The sequence below is a fragment of the Panthera tigris genome, chromosome F3 (assembly GCF_018350195.1).
Source record: "Panthera tigris isolate Pti1 chromosome F3, P.tigris_Pti1_mat1.1, whole genome shotgun sequence".
NCBI classification, from domain to species: domain Eukaryota; kingdom Metazoa; phylum Chordata; class Mammalia; order Carnivora; family Felidae; genus Panthera; species Panthera tigris.
This window is the reverse complement of record NC_056678.1, coordinates 4,438,477-4,461,945: the sequence shown is the minus strand read 5'-3', so window position 1 is coordinate 4,461,945 and position 23,469 is coordinate 4,438,477. Positions and strand designations below refer to the sequence as shown.

The 23,469-nt window shown below is 42.0% G+C and overlaps 1 protein-coding gene across 6 annotated transcripts in view; it reads right to left on the bottom strand.

Moving 5' to 3' along the window:
* The window catches only part of SMYD3 (SET and MYND domain containing 3), a 681,855-nt gene that overhangs the window by 372,264 nt on the left and 286,122 nt on the right, over nucleotides 1–23,469 (bottom strand). For 2 of the 6 annotated variants that reach the window (XM_042975349.1, XM_042975351.1), the window contains exon 1: nucleotides 21,162–21,781. Coding sequence is in view for 1 of the 4 variants with exons in the window: in XM_042975345.1 (XP_042831279.1) it covers nucleotides 2,646–2,678 (33 nt within the window). In the remaining 3 variants the exon portion in view is untranslated. 6 annotated transcript variants of the gene reach the window in all.

The following is a 23,469-nucleotide window of genomic DNA, read 5'->3' as shown; positions in this document are numbered from 1 at the left end:
ACGGAATTCAAGTTACCGACTTACGAAACACGTGTTTCATAGACTACCTGGGTGGTCTGGTTTGGAATCCCCTCCGCAGTAAGCGGGGATGGACACCTACCTGTGAGACACAGTACTACTGTGCTAGCTGTGGGCCAAGCACCGGCGGTCCACCCGAGGTGTCCTCCATACGGAAGCAGAAAAGTCAAACGAGAGACTTGAAAAACTGGATTCTAACACCAGCACATTGATTTCCTGTATAAATAGCTTAACCACCTCGTACCTTCGCTTCGACATTTTACAGAGAGAATTATCTTTGCTTATACTGCAGGGCCATCGTGAGTAACAAAAATAACTCTCAAAATCTTCACAGAAAGTACAATTTGAACCTCCAAATGAAGGAAACAAAGACAAACCTGAACAAATGGTCTCACCTATTTGTTCCAACTAAAAAGAGTTAATCCAAATAAAAAGAGAGGACACCTCCATGACTGGGGCTCCACTAACCGTCCTCCTCAGCTCCTCCCTACCGCTCCCTTTCACCTCCTTCCTTCCCCCTTTCCCCCACCACCAGGGCCTGCCTCCACCCGCCTCTGGCTCTTCTATCCCTTCCACCTCCCCCATTGCAGCCTCTCCCTCCTGCACAATTAAAGCTCAGGACCTTAGAACTCTTCTAATCAAGCTCCTGCATTGTAAACCGAAAGGTGAGGCCTGCAGGGACAGAAACCACAGGCTCAGGGACAGCCCATTATTTGCAAAGCTGGCTCCTGGTGGAAGTGGGACTCCCGGTAGAAAGCTCTTGTGTGCTGCAATCACACCGTCTTCTACCTGGGACTATTCACCACTCTTACGCAAGAAAGGGGCTTCAGGAACTGGTAAATGCATCTCATTGTTCTCCCACCATTATGAAGGGCTTCCCGTCATAAGCAGACAAACAAGGTGAAACCGACCACATCAATCAGATTCAAATCCTTTGTCTGGAAGACACCTCCAAAGTTCAACTGCCTTCACCCTTAATCCATCTCACCCAGGAAGGAAGATTCAAGAGGCTGATCCCACAGAGACCCTCTCCCAGTTACTCCCTTCAGAGTTCAGCATCATATAGTCCATGGGTCAAATCCAAATCCTTCCTAAAGTAAGAAACAGCTCTTGATTCTTGGATGCAACACCCAAGCACAAGCAACACTACAAGGCAGGAAAGGCACCCCCCCGCATGAGCACCATGATGCAGGGAGCCACAATCAGCACAGAGAATACAGGAGCTTTGTGTTAAGAGCCCATTGCTCAATGTCTCCACAGCCTCTTTAGCAAGTTAAATAATCTTAGCCTGTTTAACTTTATCAATCTTTTCATGATACTTTTGGCTCTTAAGACCCCTTGAAATTGTCCATGTTGCTTTTTGGAGAGAGTCTAGAACCAAGAGCAAGTAGATAAATTCCTTAGTACAAGAGAAAAGCCATCAACAAAAGTTATTAGAAAGTTTATATAAGTCCAGGACAATTAAGGAAATTTCCATGAAAAAAAGAGGCAGTAATCAAGGCAATAGTACTTTACAGATAGGCTAACTTGTCAACTTCCGGAACACCAGAAACTGAGGAGAAAACATCAAACACGGTCTCCCGAACATCATCTAACTTGATAGCTCTCACCATGGCTAAACACAAGAAGGCCTAAAACCCAGAGATGTCCAAGCTAAATCCTTCAAATATTGACAAAGTCAGGAAAAAGCAAGGTGAAGGAATTAGGGAAAAGGCAAATTCCTCTTCCTATAAAGTAAAGGAAGAAAATTAAATGAAAATCCTGACTGAGCTAGTAAAGTATGTGCAGGAGAAAAAACAGTAGTTGGGGGTGCGCTCTCGGTATAAAGTCTTGAAAATAATAAGACTGCTAAATTGTGAACACCGGGGAGGTGAAGTACTAGCTCAAAAGATGATGGAAATTGAGCTTTCCAAGCTGAATTTGAAAAGGAGAGGTAAAAAGAGGTCAGCTCTTCATAGGCAAAGGGGAAGTTTGTATTATTAGGCTGGCTGTTTTAAATTAATATCCTGGAACATTAGCAGGTGAAAGAGCCCTGTAAAAACGACAGAGAGAGAAGCAAATGGAGTAGAAACAACAGTGTTTACACCTTACTAGTACAAAGGTATTTATTACTAGAAGGATTTACAAGGTGCTAACATGACATACATCAAAGTCAAAAGGCTAGCTTTAATAAATGATGAGGCATATGTCATAGAAGTGAAGCCAGAGGACTTGAAATAACTCCATCTATGTGCATACTAGATTATTCTAAACCAAGTAAGCTACTCCAAGATCCACAAAATATCATGTTTTGTGATTCCCTAAGAGTCAGTATTCCCACTGTGTCAAACCAGTACAGGCGCTTGGGTGGAAAAACTAAGAGTGAGAAGAATATACGACACTGGTCTTTTCTGAGACACTATAAAGCATGCTCAAAGAATCTGAAGACACACCCTGACCCAGAGAGGTCTCAGCCTTCATATTCAAAATGAACAAAAAGCAAATGCATTGCCTTTTTTCCCTCCTATCCGGAAATATATGGAGGTAACAGTTGAGAAATCAGAGCAGATGAGGAACAAGGGGTCAGTATAACTGACATCTAAGTCAGCACACACGTCGGCAGCATGGCGGATGTCCTCAACACTCACCTGGCCTCCTCTGGGGACAGCATTTCCTGTCATCCCCCAATCTGTACCAAAGATGTGTGATTTCCACTTCTAACACATCACACTTTGTCACAGACTGAATGTCTGTGTCTCTACACACTTCCTATGTCAAAGCCCTAACTCCCAGTGTGGCTACACTTAGAAAAGGTACCTCTGAGGAAATGATTAAGGTTAGATGAAGTCATAATGGTGGGGTCCTGATCTGATGGGGTTAGTGTCCTTTTAAGAAGAGCCATCAGAGAGCTTCTTCTCTCTCACCACGAGTATCCACGAAGGAAAGGCCACGTGAGGACATATCAAGAAGGCAGCTGTCTGCAAGCCATAGAGTCCTCACCAGAAATCAAATCAGCTGAAACCTTGAGCTTGGATTTCTCAGTCCCAGAACTGTGAGAAAATACATTTCTGTTGTTTAAGCCACCCAATCTGTGGTATTCTGTTATAGCGGCCTGAGCTAAGACACACATATTCCGTCAATGTTTAAGAACGACTTCCCAAACAGCAGGAACGGGATTTTTAATTTTGTTTTTTACATTTCCTAATGCAATGCTCCATGAGGGAGGGTGTTTCACAAATGGCTTTGACTATACTAATGGTTGAAAACTGCCACTGACTACACTAACACCCACAACAGTCCAGCAGCAATGACAGTGTTATCAGCCAGATTACCGTTTTTACAGGCAAACACAGTTTTCTCCTTATTAAACAGCAGACTGTGGAATGCTCACCTTTTCTTCACTCACTACCAAAAACTATCAGTAACAATTCAAGTACTATAAGTCCTTTCTGAGAAATAAACACCAAAATAAAATACCATCTGTAATGCTAATTTATGTGCACATGTGCACTAAAAATACTACCGAAAATTTCTATCACGATTTTTATGTAAGATACTTAAATTCCTCGGTTTTATGCCAATTCACCTTGATAATAACAAACTTGGTCACTACATGGTACACCTGAAACTAATTTAACACTGCATGTTAACCAACCGGAATTAAAATAAAAAGTTAAAAAAAATAAACTTAGGACAATACACTTTAGGCTTATAGAATACTAAAACATGGAATCATAGGATCACAAATTCAGAGAATCACAGTCTAGAGATAATTTAGGTCAACCTTTTTTTTTTTCTTTTGAATGAGGAAACCAAACTCAGTGATATGAGTAACAAAGAGATCCCTCAATTCCCAGAATCATGTTCTTCTACTGTGTTGCTAAGGAATACATTTTTGGAAGTTAAATTCATAAATCTCAAAAAAAAAAAGCATAAATGTTTTTGTTAAACTCATTGATTAGGGAACCAGTAATAAGATGTTATAACCTGTTCAAAGGAGAATCCAAAGAGCAAACAAATATATAAGCCTCAGGAATGCTAAAAGAGGCAAAAATTGGCGAAGCTGGTCAGGATACAAAAGGCAATCATCTACTGCATTCTCTCATCATAATTAGCTGTCCATGGATGAGATCATTTCCTTCACTCTGATTACTACAACAGAGAGAGTTGTACAACTACTCAAAGATGATGACAGGCAGAGAGAATCTGGTTGGTTGAGCTACACAGAACATCTACTAATTTTTTTTTATAATTTCTAAGTCTTCCACAATTTCCCCTCCCGGTCTCTTCCCATATATAAATACTATAAAAATAGAGAACAGCACAGTCAGTAAGCCAAGAGACAGAATTCAGAATTCTTGGTTGGCTGTTTAGTCGGGAAGAAGTCCAACTTCATTTCACGCCCGCACAGAAATTCAGAGACACTGAAATCTCACCATGTTGGGCCAACACAGTCATCACTACAACTCTTTCCCCAGGATGACTCCTCGTCATACAACAATCTCACCAGGGTGACCGATTCAGGACAACAGTTCCTTAATCTGGGTGGGGGTAAAGCCCGTATTTTAACTCATCTTCCGACTCTACGTCCCATACCCTTTCCACAACATCAATGGTCTAGTTAGCCCACAAAAGAATGTCTCTGATGCTCCTTGACATTTATGAAGAAAAGGTCTACAAGAACAAACTTTCACTGTTATTCAGATAAAATGTAAAATGAGAAAAGACGGGAGAAGAAATAATCTGCTCCACAAACACAGGAAGAGCATAGAGTGGGACAAGGAGCTGACAGGTTGATCAAATGACCCCAGTTGTGCAGCGCTGCTCAGAGAATTTACCCTGAAGAAAGGAGAAGAACACGGGGTGAAGAGTAGAAAAGAGGGAGGAAAAGCACTCGAAAGCACAACGACGAACAAGAAGGTCTTGTCCTCACATACTGCGCGTAGGGAAAGAATCACAGGATGTGCACACGGGGAGAACAAGAATCGAGGACTGAAATGAACATTTTGTCCAATTTTTTTTCCTCAAAATGCTCAGGAGGATCACTACAGACAAGATTCAGAAAACCAACAATAACATAAGTAGCTGAAGTGATTTTTCAATAGCTCCACTGTGAAAAAAGACAAAACACATCTCAAAATTACAAGCTTTGAAACTTAAATATTTTAATTAAGATGTTTCTGAATTCAGTTCATTCTTAAGTAAGACTGAAGCTCTAAAGGGACCAGCAGGTTTTGATCGATCTTTCTTAAGAAATGAACATGCTTATACTCATTGTTTAAGTAGGAAAGTATGAGTTAAACCAAGCAAACAAACACAACACAGTAATGGAACCCATTCCTTGGGAATAACAACAATACAAAGTGGAGGGGAAAAACGAAAGAATATTCAATTACCGAGTACCTACTGACGGAAATATTGCAGGCAAGTCTTAAGAATAGCTCTTTTTATTGCAGCACCAAGAAGGAAAAATACTGCATGGTCTCTGGCACACATTCTTCAACTGTACTCAGGATGGCCCTGCTGCAAAGTATCTAGCAGACCTCTTGGAGTTCAGTTGTAAAACTTTAACTCACTTGAGTATTTGAAAGAATGTTTCATAAATAACAATTTATTCATTTTTACAGTGAACAGCTAATGAGTGAAAAGATCAGACAGGCATCTTCTGACCAGACTGTTCTCTCCGTGCACCAGAAGCCAAATTACAATCAGAACATCATTTTATCTGGCATCACAGTGGGTGCAGGAAGCTGCATCCATAAAATATCAAATAATGCCGGGACATTCATTCATTCACTCGGCAGGTGCTGGCCTTGTGCAGCTTGGTCTCTGGCGTGAAGTTCAAGCTCACAAAGGGATCTACTTGCTCCTGGCTCTGTACAGGGAGGACCCGGCTCCGTGCAGGGAGGACCCAGCTCCGCGCAGGGAGGTCCCGGCTCTGCGCAAGGAGGTCCCAGCTCTTCATCACTCAGCCTAGACAATGCCCAAGGGAGCACTGTGACTCTGTATCTCACGGAGCCTGGTTTCTTTTTTCTTTTTGTCATTTTTTCATAACAAAATTTGCCATTTCAACCATTTTCAAGATCACAATTCAGTAGCATTAAATTCACAATACTGTGTGACCATTACCACTACTCCCAGGACTTTTTCATCACTCCAAACAGAAACTCTGTAATAAGTTTGCTTTTTTAATAAATTATATTTAGAAATTTTTTCACCCCCAGCAAGACAAAAGGTAACTTGGCCTCATTTCACTTCCCTCCTAGCCTACTCAGCACCTAGCCTACTCAGCACAAATCAACAGTCTGTGATTTGAATTTCACATTGTTATTGTTTTGTAACATACACACCAATTATTTAGACTTTATTAGTTTTATCAGTATTTTTGCTCTCGTTGTTATCTGTATCCCGTCTTCCTCTTTTACTTCCTTTTGTTTCTACCAGAATACAGTCTCAAGTAATTCTTTCAAATGCAGTCAGTAGGTAAAAAATTTCTAAGCATGTTCAAAAATATCCTTAGCTTTCACTCGTGATTGTCACTTTGAGAACAGAATTCTAAGTTTAAAATAAGTTTGTCTCAAAAATAAATAAATAATTGATAAATAAATAAGTTTGTCTCAGAATTTTAAAGATCTATCTCACTGTTTACTATAACCCAATATTGCTTAAGTAAAGCCTGATGACAATCTAATTATCAAAAAAAAATTGCTTTTTAAAAGGGGCACAGGTTGCTAACATTTCTGGTTCACAAAGCCCTTCTAAACACATCTCTTATCAGTCAGATTATAGGTCTGCCTGTAATCTGTTCCTTCGGCCTATATGTTCCTTTGCTATTGTGTTTTGATTTTGTAACTGTTTTCCAGAAGGCACACCTATGTATTGAGAAGAGGGACACGTGAGGGACACAGTACTGACGTGCTGTTGCACCCACCCAGACACTGCACAGAGGCGCTTTCTTGTACGATGCACACTATCTCATCCAAGACTTACAAATACCTAGAAAGACAATACCATCAGTGTTTTATAGATAAGGAAGCTGAGGCTCAAATGAATGAATGATTTTTCTCAAGGCTACTCAGCTAGTAAGGGGAATATCCAGGAGTCAACCTGTTATTCTATATTGGAGCAACAGAGAAAGGGAGGGGGAGAAGGAGGAAAAAGGGAGACAGGAAGGAAGGAAAAAGGGAGGGAACATCTAAGTTTGGTTCTGTATACAATTACCATTAATAATATTCACTTATCCCTGGTTCTAAATCTGAATGCTGTATCAAATCTATTATTAAAATACATACTCCTACAACAATAAGAGAAACATAAGAAGAAAGAACATAAGGATCTTTAAACATAAGAAAAACATAAGAAGAGGTGCCTGAGTGGCTCAGTCGGTTAAGTACCCGACTCCTGATTTTAGCTCAGATCGTGATCTCACGATTCATGAGGTTCCTGAGATTGAGCCCCGTGTTGGGCTCCATGCTGACCATGTGGAGTCTTAGGGTTCTCTGTCCCCCTTTCTCTATCCCTCCCCTGCTCACAATCTCCCTCTCTCTCTCTCTCGTTCTCTCTCCTTTCTCTCTCTCAAAAATAAATAAACATCAAAAAAATAATAAATAAAAATATGACAAAAAATTTTAAGACAGAGGAGAGGCTAAAGACGTAACTTGAAATGGATATGCTTTGGGAGATATTCTCAACTACCTCCTTACAAATGGGCCACCTCAGTTACTTGGAGTGGCTGCCGTTTTCTGGAAGCTGCCAGATACCTCAGGACAAAATAAAGAGAAAGAGCCCAATGTACACACTGCAAATTATCGTTGTTTGTATCACAGTAGCGTTCTGGTTTTAAATGGAAACTCCATCATAGACTGCTTTCAAAGACCAAGTGACTAGAATAAAAACTCCCATGTCCAGCAAAGTAACACACTGTCAGTGGGGTATGTTTAGGAGAGGCACATACTGCTGAAAACAGTGTAATTCCTTCCTTCTCTTTACGATATATACGATACTTTTTTAAGAACTGAAAAGGTAACAAGGAAATACAGAGACAAGTTTAAAGCCAGGATCTTGTTTTAATGTACAGCCTACTTTATTTCAAGAAATCTAGGTTATTAAATGCAACCTCCATCTGAGTAATGGCCTCACAGGGGAGGTAATATAGACTAGTCCTTAAATGCATAAGCTTTAGAGTCTGAAAGGCCTGAATTCAAGTCCCAGCTCCATCATGTACTAGGTATGAGACCCTGGCCAAGCTCACAACCTCTCTGAATCTATTTCCTCAAAATAATACCTTATAAGTCCGATGAGAAGGTTAAGTAAGATACTGTATAGCATCACACACAGAGCCTAGTGCATATCAAAAGCTTAATATAAAATATAAAAAGAGTAGGAAGAGGAGGGGAGTAGATGAGCCCAGAATTAGTTTCCAGTGTGAAAGCATATTAAGATTAATAGTGTCCACAAAATGAATTAAAAAAACAAAAAACAAATCCAAAAAAAGAAAAAAAAAAAAAAAACAAGATTAAGTAAAATGTACCAAGGCTTTCCTTCTCCTACCAAATAGGGCGGATAAAAGACGACAATAAAATAATAAATAATAGGACATCGTGAAGGTCATGATTTTCAGTTTGTTCTCCAGACATTACTTTCCTCTGACTCCTTTTTTTTAATTTAAGTATTTCAAGGTCAAAGTTGAACAGAAGGAGGAAAGCCAGAGAACAGGACGAAGGAGCTAGAAAACAAATCAGAAAGGCATAGCACCACCTTCATCACAGCATCAGTGAGGACCAGCACGAAGTGCACAAGTTCCTGGGTGGGGCTGGGATGTCCTGCCAAGGACACCGTATGGAACACGTCGGACGAGTTCAGAGAGGCGTGGTGGGGGAGGGGAAGCAGACCCCACAGTTCGCTTTTGGAAGCCACTGCTCCCACACGGGGGTGGTTGGGTGCCCATCACAGAATCACAAACCATCAGTTTTCCGTGGAGGCTGGAACGGATAATATTATCCTTGGAATGAATCGGTTCAGGGCCCTCTGCCATGGGCTGTTCTTGTGATTTTCAGACCCCTTGTCCTGGATCATTCGTGGTCCATGTCATGTTCTGGACCCGTAAGTCATGGTTCTGCCTGGAGCTACCGCCACAAGGCAGAGTGGAAAATTGCCAGACACCAGGCAGGTGGGTAAAACCAACATCTGTCCTCGCGATTAGCCGCGGGTGGCCTTACCAAGTTCTATAAGGCTTTCTGTTTCTAGAGGATGCTGCATTTGTAGACCACGGAGGTGCAAAAATCATTATATCTTTAAAAGGAAAGAAAATTTCGAAGATACACTTATTAAATGTGAAAACTGGGGGGGGGGGGGGGGGGGGGGGGAGGACCACCTAAATACAAAAATGGCTCTGGAAAAAAAAAAAAAAAGGGAAAATTACCAAACATTTAAAATGAAGAGAGACGTTTTGGGGAACTGAAGCCTTACCCTGTGCAGGAGGAAACCTGAAAGGTCTTCGTGGGTCTGGTCTCTGTTCAACCACCGATTCACTATGTGCAACCAGAAAACTCATGAGTTTCTCCACGCCTAAAGCCTCTCGTGTCTATCTGCCCGAGACCACACCGAGTTCTTGTGAGGGGCCGTATATGACAACACCATCGTTCCTCAAGTGTGGTGCCCACACCGACAGCATCAGCAACCTGAGAACTTCTTCACAGTGCAAAGCCTTGAACCCCTCGCCAAACCTACCAAATCAGAAACTCCAAAAACGGGTAATTCAGACACACCCTAAAGTCTCAGAACCACTGCAAAAACAGATACAAAAACAACCAGAAAACCTTCAAACACTAAATATGAAGTTGTTATTATGGAAACATTAAGGATGTTACATTTGTTTGAAGATTTTAAGGACTTCTGTTAACACATAATTGGATATAGACAAGGGTGCATGTGTGCACGTGTCTGTTACATCCAGACTCACATTCCATCAATTTCTTTAGTAAATGGTACTACAAAATAAAATGAAATATAAAACTATGGCATCTATCAACATTAAAATGTATTATTATTTAGTCACAACTTTAAAGGGGGGAAAGAAATCAAATTAATAATCATTATTCTTTGAAAGAGTAAATATTAGATTAAATTGATTTAAATCCAGTTATTAGTAAATAGAAGAATAAATTTCAGATTCTCCTTTCTCTTGGGGAAAGGAGCAGAATAAATCTTACCGGGATCTTTACATTTTCTTGGCAAGAGTAATGCATTGTGCTTTTAAAAAGGTAAAATGTGGGGGTGCTCAGTCAGTTGGGCGACTGACTCGATTTCAGCTCAGGTCATGATCTCAAGGTTTGTGAGACTGAAATCCCACATCAGGTTCTGCACTGACTACATGGAGCCTGCTTCAAATTCTCTGTCTCCCCCCTACCTATCCTCTGCTTGTGCACACATGGGCTTTCTCTCCCTCTCTCTCGCTCTGAGAAAGAAGAGAAGAGAAGAGAAGAGAAGAGAAGAGAAGAGAAGAGAAGAGAAGAGAAGAGAAGAGAAGAGAAGAGAAAAAAGAGAAACACTTGAAGAAAAAATAAAAAGGCAAAATGTGGGGCGCCCAGCTGGCCCAGTCGGTGGAGCATGTGGCTCTTGATCTCGGGGATGTGAGTTCAAGCCCCACATTGAGTGCAGAGATCACTTTAAAAAATCAACAAACTGAGGACTGCTGGACGGGGGATGGGTGGAGGGATGGGCTAAATGGGTGATGGGCATTGAGGAGGGCACTTTTCGTGTCATAGGTAAGAGATGAAATCACTGGGTTCTGCTCCTGAAGCCAAGACTACACTATATGTTAACTAACTTTTGAGTTTAAGAAGAAAAAAAGGCCCCCCAAAAAAATAAATCTTAAAAAAAAAAGTAAAATGTGAAATCAAAATAAAAAGAACATGGTTGCAATGTATGCATTTCAACAGCCAATGCAGGGCTTTAATGAAATAATTATAGGAAGTCTTTGAGTTCTAGTAAGTATAACTAAATTAAGAAGAAAATATGCTAAGAAAACTGAGAGGTGGTGTTCAGATTATTTTTTCATTCTACATTCTAGGTAAGCCCAATGCAACATGTTAAACAAAAATATCCCTTATTAGAAATATTCTCAGCTTATTTTTAAGTTCCTATCTCATTTATTACCTCTAACTAAGGGAATCCACATCGAGGCCCCTGACTCGCTGGAGATGACATGAGAGTCACTTTGCTAATGTTATATACACGTCTGATGGAAAAGTGAGGAAGAAGAGATATGAAGAACAAATTAACACTCAAAATACAGGAAGATCATACAGGAATAGGAATAACTAATGAAATGTTTTGTTCAAAAGAGTTAGACTGCCAACTCTTTAGAGCTTAAAATTGGACTAAACTGATTTTTATACCATCAGAACATGTTTATTTTAACGTGCCCTCAGGTAAGAATCTAAGCTCTGCAATATACTGGCCAGGGAGCCTGACAAGAAGAGCAGCCCCAGCAGGGAGTGAGTGGCCTTGTGGTTTGACCTGCTGTATAGATAGCAAAGCCCCGCCCTCCACTATTATTCCGGAATTTCTCTCCAGGCCTCTTTCCCACAGTATAAACCATCCAAGTCAACTAAGATCATGGTCAGCAGGGAGGACCTACACTTTCATCAGAAATGCCCCAGTCACCTTCTCCAACCTCCTCAGGGAGCTTCCAGAAGAACTGCCAGCAACCCAGCACAGCCAGCTCTCCCCTGCCGCAAAGAGCGGTCATGGAAGCAGGTACCTCCCTTTCTTTTTCTCCATCCTTCATTCCAGGCCTTCTTTTCTTTCCTTCCTACCTCTGTGTCCCTTTCAAACTTTCCCTGTTACTCAAGGAGGGAGGATACATACCAAAATGGCAAAGGAGCGAAAGCATCCTAACTCGTGCTCCTCCAATCTCAGACCAGCAGTGAGTTGTCAGAAACAGTGGCACATCTGGACTCTATTCCAGTGACCGACAAGGTGCCATGTCATGTCAGATGCACAGGCACATTCACAACATACCCTCCAAACCCCAAATGGCCAGGAATTCCTAGACCACAGGACATACTGCTCAAAAACACACACAACCCAAATGTTATAACAGCTCGCTTCTCTTCTAAATGTTACCTTCTGTGTTTCCCTCTCCTGACCAAGTACACCCCTCAGTACGTTATTACTCTGCGGCCACTGGAATACACGATCACCTAGCCCAGCAGCAGGTTGGAAAGCTGTAGGAAAGCTCTAATTAGGCTGACTTTTTAAACAAAGGATTCAGAGACCTTGTCGACCTCAGCTGTGGTGGTGCCTGTGCTAACAGGCCACTTTTTTATCTTTAAAAAATGAAGGTTTTTTAGAGTAATATGTCACCTTACCAAGGACAACACTGTCTTAAAAGGTAGCAAAGAGACAGAGAGAGACAGAGACAGAGACAGAGACAGAGACAGAGACAGAGAGAGAGGATCCAAGCAGGCTACACCCTCAGCGCAGAGCCCAACGAGGGCTCGAACCCACAAACTGTGAGATCATGGCCTAAGCTGAGATCAAGAGTCTGATGCTCAACTGACTGAGCCACCCAGGGGCCCCAATCTTATTGTCCCTTCTGTATTTTAAAAAAGCTTCCCTTTTAGAAATACCACAAATACTTTACACGACATTTACTTCCCACCACTTATAAGCCAAAAGTTCGCATATCTTTGGCAGTTCTGTAGGCCTGGACGGAGTGCTGTTTGTCCAGAATGCACCTGACATGATCTCCTGGTGTTCTGGCTATCCTGCTCTGACGGAGCAACATCAACAATTCTGAAAATCACTCCTGGGTACAGATAAGAAAGCTTGTCTTTTTTTTTTTTTTTTTTCCATCGTGTAACTAAGAATAATAAATATCCAGCTTCCAAGTGCAAACCTCAATTGCCGACCTGTTTGCATTTCTAACTCTAATATGAATTAGATGAACGGAAAATCCACTGTAAAAGAAAAACACAAATGGCACTCTTCAGAGTCATCATCCAGGGAATCACTGCTTTGTGTAAAACTTATTAAAAATTACCTTGAAAAAGGATAAAGGCAAATTTATGGAGACAATTATGCACTTCTAAGAGAAGTTCTTACAAAGTATATATTCTTGTTAAATTTCTGAGAGCTTGTTTGGAGGGTCTCCCAGGGGAGCACAGCTACTCATACAACCTTGACCAACGAATGGTTCTTGTCGGGGTGCCTGGGTGGCTCAGTCGGTTAAGCACTCAACTTCGGCTCAGGTCATGATCGCACAGCTCGTGAGTTTGAGCTCCACATTGGGCTCTGTGCTGACAGCTCAGAGCCTGGAACCTGGAGCCTGCTTCAGATTCTATGTCTCCCTCTCTCTCTGCCCCTCCCCCACTCGCGCTCTGTCTCTCTCTCTCTCCCCAAAATAAACAAACATAAAAAAAAAGAATGGTCCTTCTCTATTGGGGAAGGTTGTCCTCTTCAACAGAGCACACAGCTTTGGGAGGGGCACACTGGAACAGGGAGGGAAGCAGGGGACACCCATGTAGCCCAAGCAGCCAGAACAGCCAAATCAATCCTGCTAACCAACAGGGTGGCAGGTGTCACAGCCAGATCTCCCTTATATCCTACTGTTGGCAATTCTTGATCGTAACTACAATAAAACATTTTTTATCCAGGGAAAAACAAATTAAGGACAGAAACTCAGGAGGTTTTGAGAATGAGAGTTAAAGCTTTTATAGAAGGTCTGTTAGCAAAGACCCCCCCAGCAGCAACCAGGACAGCGTTCAGCTCCTGGTTTCCAGCACCACTCTCTAATGAAAGAAACCAGGCTCCTGCAGGAATGGATGATTCTAGGATCAGAGCAGGAAACACACAAGGCAAGCCTGGAGTATTCTTTAGTGACAGAATGGAAGGACATGCTAAACACAAACAAACTCCACAAAGACAGAGATGTGTCACAGGCACACAGGAGCCACCTGAAGCTAGAACAGCTTGGCAACAACATAAACAAAGCGGTGTTGGAGTACAACTCAGAATGTAAAATAAACATCCATGAGACCATACTGATATAATTAAATGACTAAAAGAGAGGACACCAATCTCCTGTGCAGAAGAATTGCAAATAATTTATGTAAATACTCCTCCTTCAAGAAGGAGGACTATTCTCCCCACTCTTTAAGTGTGGGCTGTATAGAGCCACTTCCATCCAAAGGGGACCATGAGGAAGGGGGAAGGAGAAACTACACAAACACACCTGAGCAGGTGACCAAGGTCAACACCAACAAGAAGTCACGTGACAAAGCACACCCTTGCCATAATGTGATGAAAATGGCACCTTACCTCTGTGGTCTTCCTCTCCAAAACCCAAATCTCCACTCTAATCATGAGACAACTTCAGACAAGTATTAGTTCCTTTTTCCACTTAAGGGACATTCTATAAAATACCTGACCAGTACAGTACTCCTCAAAACTGTCAAGATCATCAAAAACAAAGTCACAGAACAGCCTAAGGCAATATGATGACTACGAGTAAGGTAGTGTCCTGTGAGGGACAGGACATTAGGTGGAAAAAAGAATTGGGGGGGGCGCCTGGGGTGGGGGACGGCTCAGTCGGTTAAGCGTCTGACTCTTGGTTTGGGCTCATGTCATGATCTCACAGTTCGTGAGGCTGAGCCCCAAGTTGGGCTCTGTGCTGACAGTGCAGAGCCTGCTTGGGATTCTCTACCTCTCTACCTCTCTACCCCCCCCCCCAAAATAAATAAATAAATAAATACACTTAAAAAATAAAATAATAGGGGCGCCTGGGTGGCGCAGTTGGTTAAGCGTCCGACTTCAGCCAGGTCACGATCTCACGGTCCGTGAGTTCGAGCCCCGCGTCAGGCTCTGGGTCAGGCTCTGGGCTGATGGCTCAGAGCCTGGAGCCTGTTTCCGATTCTGTGTCTCCCTCTCTCTCTGTCCCTCCCCCGTTCATGCTCTGTCTCTCTCTGTCCCAAAAAATAAAATAAACGTTGAAAAAGAAATAAAATAAAATAAAATAAAATAAAATAAAATAAAATAAAATAAAATAAAATAAAATAAATAAAATAAAATAAAATAAAATAAAATAAAATAAAATAAAATAATAAAACGGACATTAGGTATAAACTAAGGAAATCTGGAGTACAGACTCCCATTAATATCAATGTATCAACACTGATAAGTGAGTCACTGATTATGACAAATGTACCACACTAAAGTTTTCATAATAGGGAAAAACTGTGCCCCAGGTATATGAAGGAACTATATTATCATCACATTTCTGCTGTAAATCTAAACCTTTCTAAAATTAAAAATTTAGTATAAAAATATATACAGGGGCTCCTCGGTGCGTCAGTCAATTAAGCATCTGACTCTTGAATTTGGCTCAGGTCATGATCTTGCGACCCTGAAATCGAAACCCAAGTTGTGCTCTGCGCTGAGCATGAAGCCTGCCTAGGATTCATTCCCTTTCTCTCTTTCTCTCTCTCTCCTGCTCCCCCAAAAATATTTTACACAATCTTTCCAACACTAAATCATATTACATATTTTGGTTTGTTTTAAAACTATTTGTTTGGGTGCGCCTGGGTGGCTCAGTTGGCTAAGCGCCCAACTCTTGATTTTGGCTCAGGTCATGATCTCAAGTTTCAGGGCTTCGAGCCCTGCATTGGGTTCCACACTGACAGCATGGAGCCTGCTTGTGATTCTCTCTTTCTCCCTCTTTTTGCCCCTCCCCTTCATCCTCTCTCTCCAAATAAATAAATAAACTTTAAAAAAATGTTGTCTGTTTGACATTATAATTGTGGTAAAGAGTGTAGACTGATCAAATTGTCTGGATTTGGATCCAGCTCCGCTGCCCACATCAATTTTTACTACTGACGTGCCTGCCTGTACACAGTATACTGCTAACACAGGCCCAAGCCTTCAGTTACATTCAGCACATCTGCTTTCCCAGCAAGAGATAGGATGACAAATAAGTCCGAAACAGCATGACTTTCCTGTCACACAGCAGCCCCTGGAGTAATGACCAGGCCACTGTGCTGCACTGAATAACAGTGAGAAGGGGCCTTTGGCAACCTGGTCCCCATACACAGGCAGGCAGGCTCTCCTTCCCAAGAACAGATGTGCCCAGATGTGATTAACGCCTCTGAGCAACGTGCAGCACTGATTTTAACTTTTCGTGATATGAACACTACCTGTTTACTTCTGTTATTCAAAGGAGGCCGATGAAATCCTATTCTTCCCACAGGTAAAAAAATCATTCAAAAAAGGAGCAAAATGGATTTGATGAAAATATCAGAAGATACTTTTAATAAAAACTGGCCAGGGTTTATAGTGTTATTTGTTGAAAAAAGAAAGAGTTTACATGTTATAAGACTTACAACTTCCCTACCAACGAAGGCTTCACAAATGAATCTTCAAGCGGCAACTGCAGTGACTTTTACCAACTAAGTCAGTCATTAAAGGCTCCTCATCTTGGTCAACAATGCCTCAGGCGCTTCTACATCAGTAGGTCCTAGTCTACAGCTTTGAATGCTGTAATGGCAACGTAACAGAGAGAAATTAACGACCAGTGTGAGTAATCAAAGGTCACAATTTTCCACAAAAGCTCAGAATTTTCTAGTTTCATCTACGTCTTGATATAAAAGTACAAGGCACTTTCTTGACCGGGCTGAAGAACAAAAAAGACAAAATTAAGAGAAATAAATAAAAAGGCTGAGAGAAGCGGTGTTTCTTTAAAAAGACTATGATTAACCAATGGGCATTACAGGGTTTGGTTTCTTTAACATAAAACATCTTAATTAACTTTTTTCAGAGTTGGATGAACTGTCACTAGGCCTAACACCACACTTAATTTGGGATTTGGCCCTAAGCTGCACTCCGTGTGAGCAGCTGTGCGGAGAGAGCACCACCCCCACCCAAGCCCAGATGGGAGCTCCGTGAGCACCGCAAGGAGGGGGCAGGAGACCCACCTCTCCGCTCTGAACGCACCCCTGCACCACCCCTGCACCGAGCACTGGATGCATAATACGAAGGTAATCAGTAAACAGATGAACGGATCTGTGTGTGAAATTATTCCCACTCAGTCAGGGGACCGTGGATATGAGCAATAGAACCAACCCAGTTAATTTAAGTTTTGAAAAAAAGAAAAAAGCATTTACTGTCAGGGACCAGAGCAGCTGCAGGGCTCTGAATGGCAGAAAGTACCAGATTCAGAAGAACACATCTGACGGGCCAGCTTGGGTTGCACGTTCACCAGGGGATTTCGAACAACATCTATCCACGCTTCTATCCCGAGACAGAGGAGTCTCCAAAGCAGACGTAGGGTGCTATTTCTAGAAGAGAGCAGTGTGGTTGCCAGGCAGGCGTGAACTCACATGCGCGTCCTGATGGGGAAGGAGCAGGGCGTGGGAATAACAAACCAACCCCCAGGGACTGTAACAGGCATTTTGCTTTTCATAGACCTGATCCTCTTTTCCACACAATCCCGGGAGGTGCCTATTACAGCCTCGTTTCACTTGAGTTGAAAGTGAAGTTCATGGAGTTTCAGTTACTCAGCTAAAGTCACAGGGAATCAGACCCAGGCCTCCCATTCTCTTCTACCTCTCCACAGAAACAGAAGGTTCTTATCAGAGTGTCAAGATGCGAGACGTTAAATCCAGGCACAGTCTCAGAAATAGGAACTTTTCCTTGTAATCAACGGTGCCTGAAGATAAGGACTTCTCACCCTCATATTATCCAAGTTTTTTCACAGAATATATACAGAATCCCTTTCATTCAGTAAAAATGTTATTTGCTTAGGGGAGCCTGGGTGGCCCAATTGGTGAAGCGTGTGACTCTTGATTCGGTTCAGATCATGATCTCAGAGTCGTGACATCGAGCCCCGTGTCAGGCTCTGCAATGAGCACGGAGCCTGCTTGGGATTCTCTCTCTCCCTCTCCCTCTCTGCTCCTCTCCCACTCGCTCACTCTCTTTCTCAAAAAAAATAAAAATAAATTCAAAAAAATTTTTTTGAAATATTATTCGCTTATACATAAACCTGCAGTTTCCACGGCTAATGACAGAATATGCAGATACCAAGGTGACAAATACAATTCTAAAACAGGTTAACAAAATTGCTCGTCTCTCTACGCTCAGTATGCCCACTCACTAGCTCTGTCAGGACACATATCTGGTACTGGTAACAAGGGATAGCACGTGAGAACAAGGACACATTAAGCAAAAATCACTAATCCCTAATGGCGAATGGTCAGCCCTACTAGCAGGGGGCTGGAGCAGGAGCATTTTTTAAACCAGTGCAAGCCTAGCATTTTTCCACATGTAGAAAATGTGGCTTCATCTCTAGAGCAGCTGAAGCACAAACATGCAATTCACCTTATTATTTGGGTCACTAGTAACCTAAGCAGATGGTATATGCATTTTATGTGAAATATTTAATTAGGCCATCGGGAATGTGGTGGTACCAGCTGTTATGGCCTGCTGACCTTGGTAAAGGAGGAGATATCAGCAAAATGAGGACGACAATGTTCAGACGAGTCCCAGACATGGAGCCTGTTTATGACAATATCAGCTACCCTGACTGTGTCACACTGCAAGGCAAGAAATGTCGGCCCAAGCACAGAGATCTGGCTCCCATCACTCACCTTCAAGTCCTCCGGAGTTATTAAAAACTGTTCTTAACTGATTTATACTAATATATACATAGGAAGAACTCTGGAAATACATACTTCAAAATATAATAATGGTTCTTACTTATAGATGACGAACTTAGGGGTGATTTTTATTTTCTATGTGTTTTTATGATTTGAAGTATTTAATTTAAAATACCAATGACTTATACCCCTTTAATTCCTTTATATAGTACATGCATCCCTGAAACACTGCCTTATGAATCCATGTTTTGTTATAAATTTAAAAAACTCTATTCTTTCTCATTTACACTTAAGCAATTTTTCATTTTTCATAGCTGACTTCCCTAACTGGCCTATGAAGCCCTCTGGTATCTTAGTGCTGGGTTCTTCCTCCAGCTCAGTCAGGGGACCCCAGGCTGGGCCTCCAAGCTGCCCCCAAGAGTTCTACCAGAACCACATCAACTCCTCCCTTTTTCTCAGAGGCTCCTCCACAGATGTCCCCTTCCCCAATTCCTGTAACCCCTCATGTCTCTTCAATCAAACCATCCAGACGCGAATCCTTAAATCCACACAGTCTCAGAAATGCAAACCTTCCTTAAAAACCACAGCTCTTAAACAAGGACTTCCTGCCCTCATCTAACAAAATAGAGTTCAAATCCTCTTCCACTCTCTCTGTATAATATAAATACAAAAACTTGCTTACATATAAATGTAAACTTTCTGTGGCTATTGACACACAATATGGTGACAAATCTGGTCCAATCTCTCCTCAACCTCTTCACAATGAAAAGAAAGGCTAGAAACTAATAACACCCTCAATTTCCTGCCCTTTCCCAGAGTGAATCCCATGGGGCTGGTTCAACAAGCATTCACTGAACCTTGAAACAGATAGACACAAGATGCTGGGGACTTTTCTAGACAACAGAGTTCCCTGCCCTCATGGAGCCAATGGTCTCTGCTGCCTCAATTACCCTGTCCTCCTCCTTGTCAAGACTCCCCTGTATTAATCAGCCTGGGTGGCCATAACAAAGAACCCCGAACTGGGTGGCTTCGACAACAGAACATATTTTCTCTCCCTTCTGGGTCTGAAAGGCTGAGATCATGGTGTGGGTAGGATTGGTTTCCGCTGAGGCCTTTCTGCTTGGCTTGGACACTAATGTCTTGTCACTTCCTTACAAGGCCCTCCCTGTGAGTGTGCACATCTCTAATGTCTGTCCCTCTTTCATAAGGACACTGGATTAGCATTCCACCCTAAAGGCCTCCTTTTAACTCAATCACTTCTTTAAAGACCTTATCTCCAAACAGATTTACATTCTGAGGTAAATGGAGATTGAGACTTCAACACAAGAATTTTGGAAGAACACAAGGTACCCAGGACAAAGCCCCCCTCCCCTGGGTCCCTCTGGAAACACCATTCTCAAATAGCGCCCCCCTCCTCTGGGTCCCTCTGGAAACACCATTCTCAAATAGCCCCCCTCCTCTGGGTCCCTCTGGAAACACCATTCTCAAATAGCCCCCCCTCCCCTGGGTCCCTCTGGAAACACCATTCTCAAATAGCGCCCCCCTCCTCTGGGTCCCTCTGGAAACACCATTCTCAAATAGCCCCCCTCCCCTGGGTCCCTCTGGAAACACCATTCTCAAATTCTTTTCATATTTAAAACACCAACAAGCCTCCCTAGGCCTTATCTTCCCCTAGTCCACCCAGCTGCTGTCCTTCACTGTAAGATATGAAAACAGCCTGAACTAGGAGTCTCCAACTCAAATTAGGAGAGCAGATCAGGGGTGGGCGGCCAGGTGGAGGACCGGAGAGGCCAGTCCCATCCACAGGGGGAAGCGTGGGCCCACTGCCATCCTAACTTTACTCACGTGTGAAAACAGGAAGAAGGACATCAACCACCTCCATTCTGACCTCAATCCTTCCAGCTGATTAAGTTCTTTCCAGTTTACCCCTTAACTCAGGCAAAATGCCCTGAAGCAGGCAAAGCATCCCCTGGTGGGAACCTTCAGTACCCCCTCAGGCCCTAAGCCAGCAAGACCCCAGACCCCAGTGACTGATCCCCAAGACAATGATCGACCGGACATTCACTGCCCACAGTGTGGACCCACTGACCTTTGTCCCACATTTTCCTTAAATAAACATGGAAGTATTTCAGTACTTTGGAGACCGTCTTTGAGGCCTTAGTTGACTGTCCTCCTGGTGTTGGACTCACTGAAATAAATTCCTTTTCTGTTTCACCTCCACTTACTGGATTTTGTCAGCTGCTAGTGGCTGAACCTGATGTGTCTGGGACCTTAGAGCTGGGTGCTCTTGCCCCCTGTGCCCCAGCGACAGAGCCCAGTGTACCCTGTTCTGACTTTCGAGAGAACCTAGAAATTGAATTGTGTGAAATTTCCCAAGTTTTATATGTTGGTGACAAAAATAAGAAAACAACTCTGGGGGGTTGGGGGGGGGGAGGCAAATGAGATAGGCTTGTTCTCCCAATTTTTTCCATTTTTTCGCCCCTATAATCTCTTACTTTCCTCATTTCCTACCTGTCCTTCATTTCCAACGTTTCTGAAATCAGGTTTCTTTGCACCAAGTCCTTTCCCCGCACTCCAGTGAAACAGCTACAGCTCAAGTCCCCACTGGCTTTTCATTTTTAAACATCATTTTATTTGGAGGGGAAATCTATCTGGCCAGAACTACCCACTATATTAGCCTGAAAGACAGACTCCATTCCTGAGATGTCAGGTTGCTGTTCTGTGGGGATCTTTGAGCCCACTCTGCACTAGCGTGGCGTTATTAGCCCCCTCACCTGCCTCTGTGTTTGTGACAGTCTAAGTACTCCAGGAGGGTGGGGTCTATGAACTACAACAAAGAGGCTGTTGTACTTCAATGGGGGTGGCGACGTGAGCAGACATCCAGCCCACACCCAGCCGCAGCACACGTCTCTGCAGGAAAAGGGGGGTGTGAACAAAAGACACATCCTCACACAGCTCTGCGGGTTTTCCACTCCCATGTAACAGGAATCAGACAAAAATGGATGAAAATAGCCCTCGCTCCACCACTGTGAGGCCAAATTACTGAGCTTTGCCACACCTCAGCTTCTTCAACTGTAAAATGGGAATCATAATGTTAAATTAAAACCTACAAATAATGTTGGGAAAATATTCAATGTAAATGATACAACGAGTTTACCTGTGAAAGAATTTCAACCTAAAATGGAACTGGCGGGCCTAAGAGGGAAAGTCTCACGCGTGTGTCCTCTGGAAAACAAAAACTTAAGGACTGGAAGACTAATTTCCCTTAAATGTCCTATTTACAGAAAATGGAAAATATCAGAATTTTCTTAAGTGACAGTGAGTTGGTGACGGGCTGCCTCCTACTGACCTTCACAAGTTTTACTTATGGTGTCCAGAGGCATGAACGAGACATGACCAGGGCGGGCTGGCCTCACCAAGTAAGCTGCACTGAGCTGTTGTTTGTGACCGGTTTTGTCTCCAAGGGAATTTTCAGAATTGACTCTCATTTGTTTTTGAATTTGATGGATTCCAACTGGACTGTCTCCTCATTACATTCCCTGCCCATGAACCCCGCAGACCCAAACCCTCAGTGCACCTCCTGTAGTCTGCCGTGGTGTGCGTGTCCTGAATTGTAACTCCTATCCTATTCCTGAACAGACTCATCCTTTTGACAATTTGGAGCTTTCCTTGGTTTACCTCTTTATTTAGGTTGACATACCTAACATCTTATCTTCACTTTCATTTCAAAAGGAAAACCATGGCTCCCACATATTAGAACTACTATTTCAGCTATGGTTTTCATATCACACTTGGAAAATGGTCCTCATTCATCTCTGGTGTCACATTCATGGTAGGATTTCTACTTTTCTATGAAAATTTTACACGAAATAATATTCTTTAACTATTCTTAGGATAATTTCAACTACATGTGAAAATAATAAAATAGAACTCTGTAAAAATATATTTTATTAAAAAACTAGAAATGATTTAAAACTTAAATGAAAAGAAAAAAAATGTTATAAAATAGGAAAAAAACAACACACCTAATTTTATTTATCCCCTTTTAAAATTTTTATGTTGGGCCTTCCTGGAAATCTGAATTATGTATCCTCAAATGCTTAGATACTCTCAAAGAAATCAATAAACTATTGTTGACCCAAACTACTATTAAAACAACTATCATACATTAAAAAATAAAAACAGTCCAGAGGGTACATAACTAAACATCAGAACAGTGGAGAAAATCTACACTGAAATCAATATTCTTCCATAAACCAACATGAATTTTTCTTGTAAGAAGAAATTAAAAAGAGCTCTGGAATATCTTTTAAGAAAAAGATCACCTGAATTCTGTGGGTAAATGAACTAGCTAAATAAATTAAACAGATATTTGGGTATGCTGAATGTCCCATTCACAAAATAAATTGAGTTAGCATCATTCAGAAAGTTCCAGTGGTTCAAAAAGCTGCACAAAACCAAGGGAGAAAAACTCTGCACAGAATCTGTATGCTTCGAAAAAAGAAATTCAAGTAATGTTTATCTCTTGATACAAATGCAAATCCAAATCAATAACCAACTTTATTCTAGATTTTTATCCACTGTAGTACATAAAGGTGATTTGGACACTGCCTGAACACAGCCCTTGACTCAGCATCTTCTCAGGCACGTAAATTTGTCATTCTGACCAATACGTAACTAATCATATAGTGGTAAAGAGAGTAGTTTTTATTTAATCCTTTAATAAAACTCAGGAAGACTGGGAGTACCTTAAAACCTTAGCTATTTTAGAACAAATATATTACATTTTAATGCAGTTTTAGAACTACATCATTTCAGC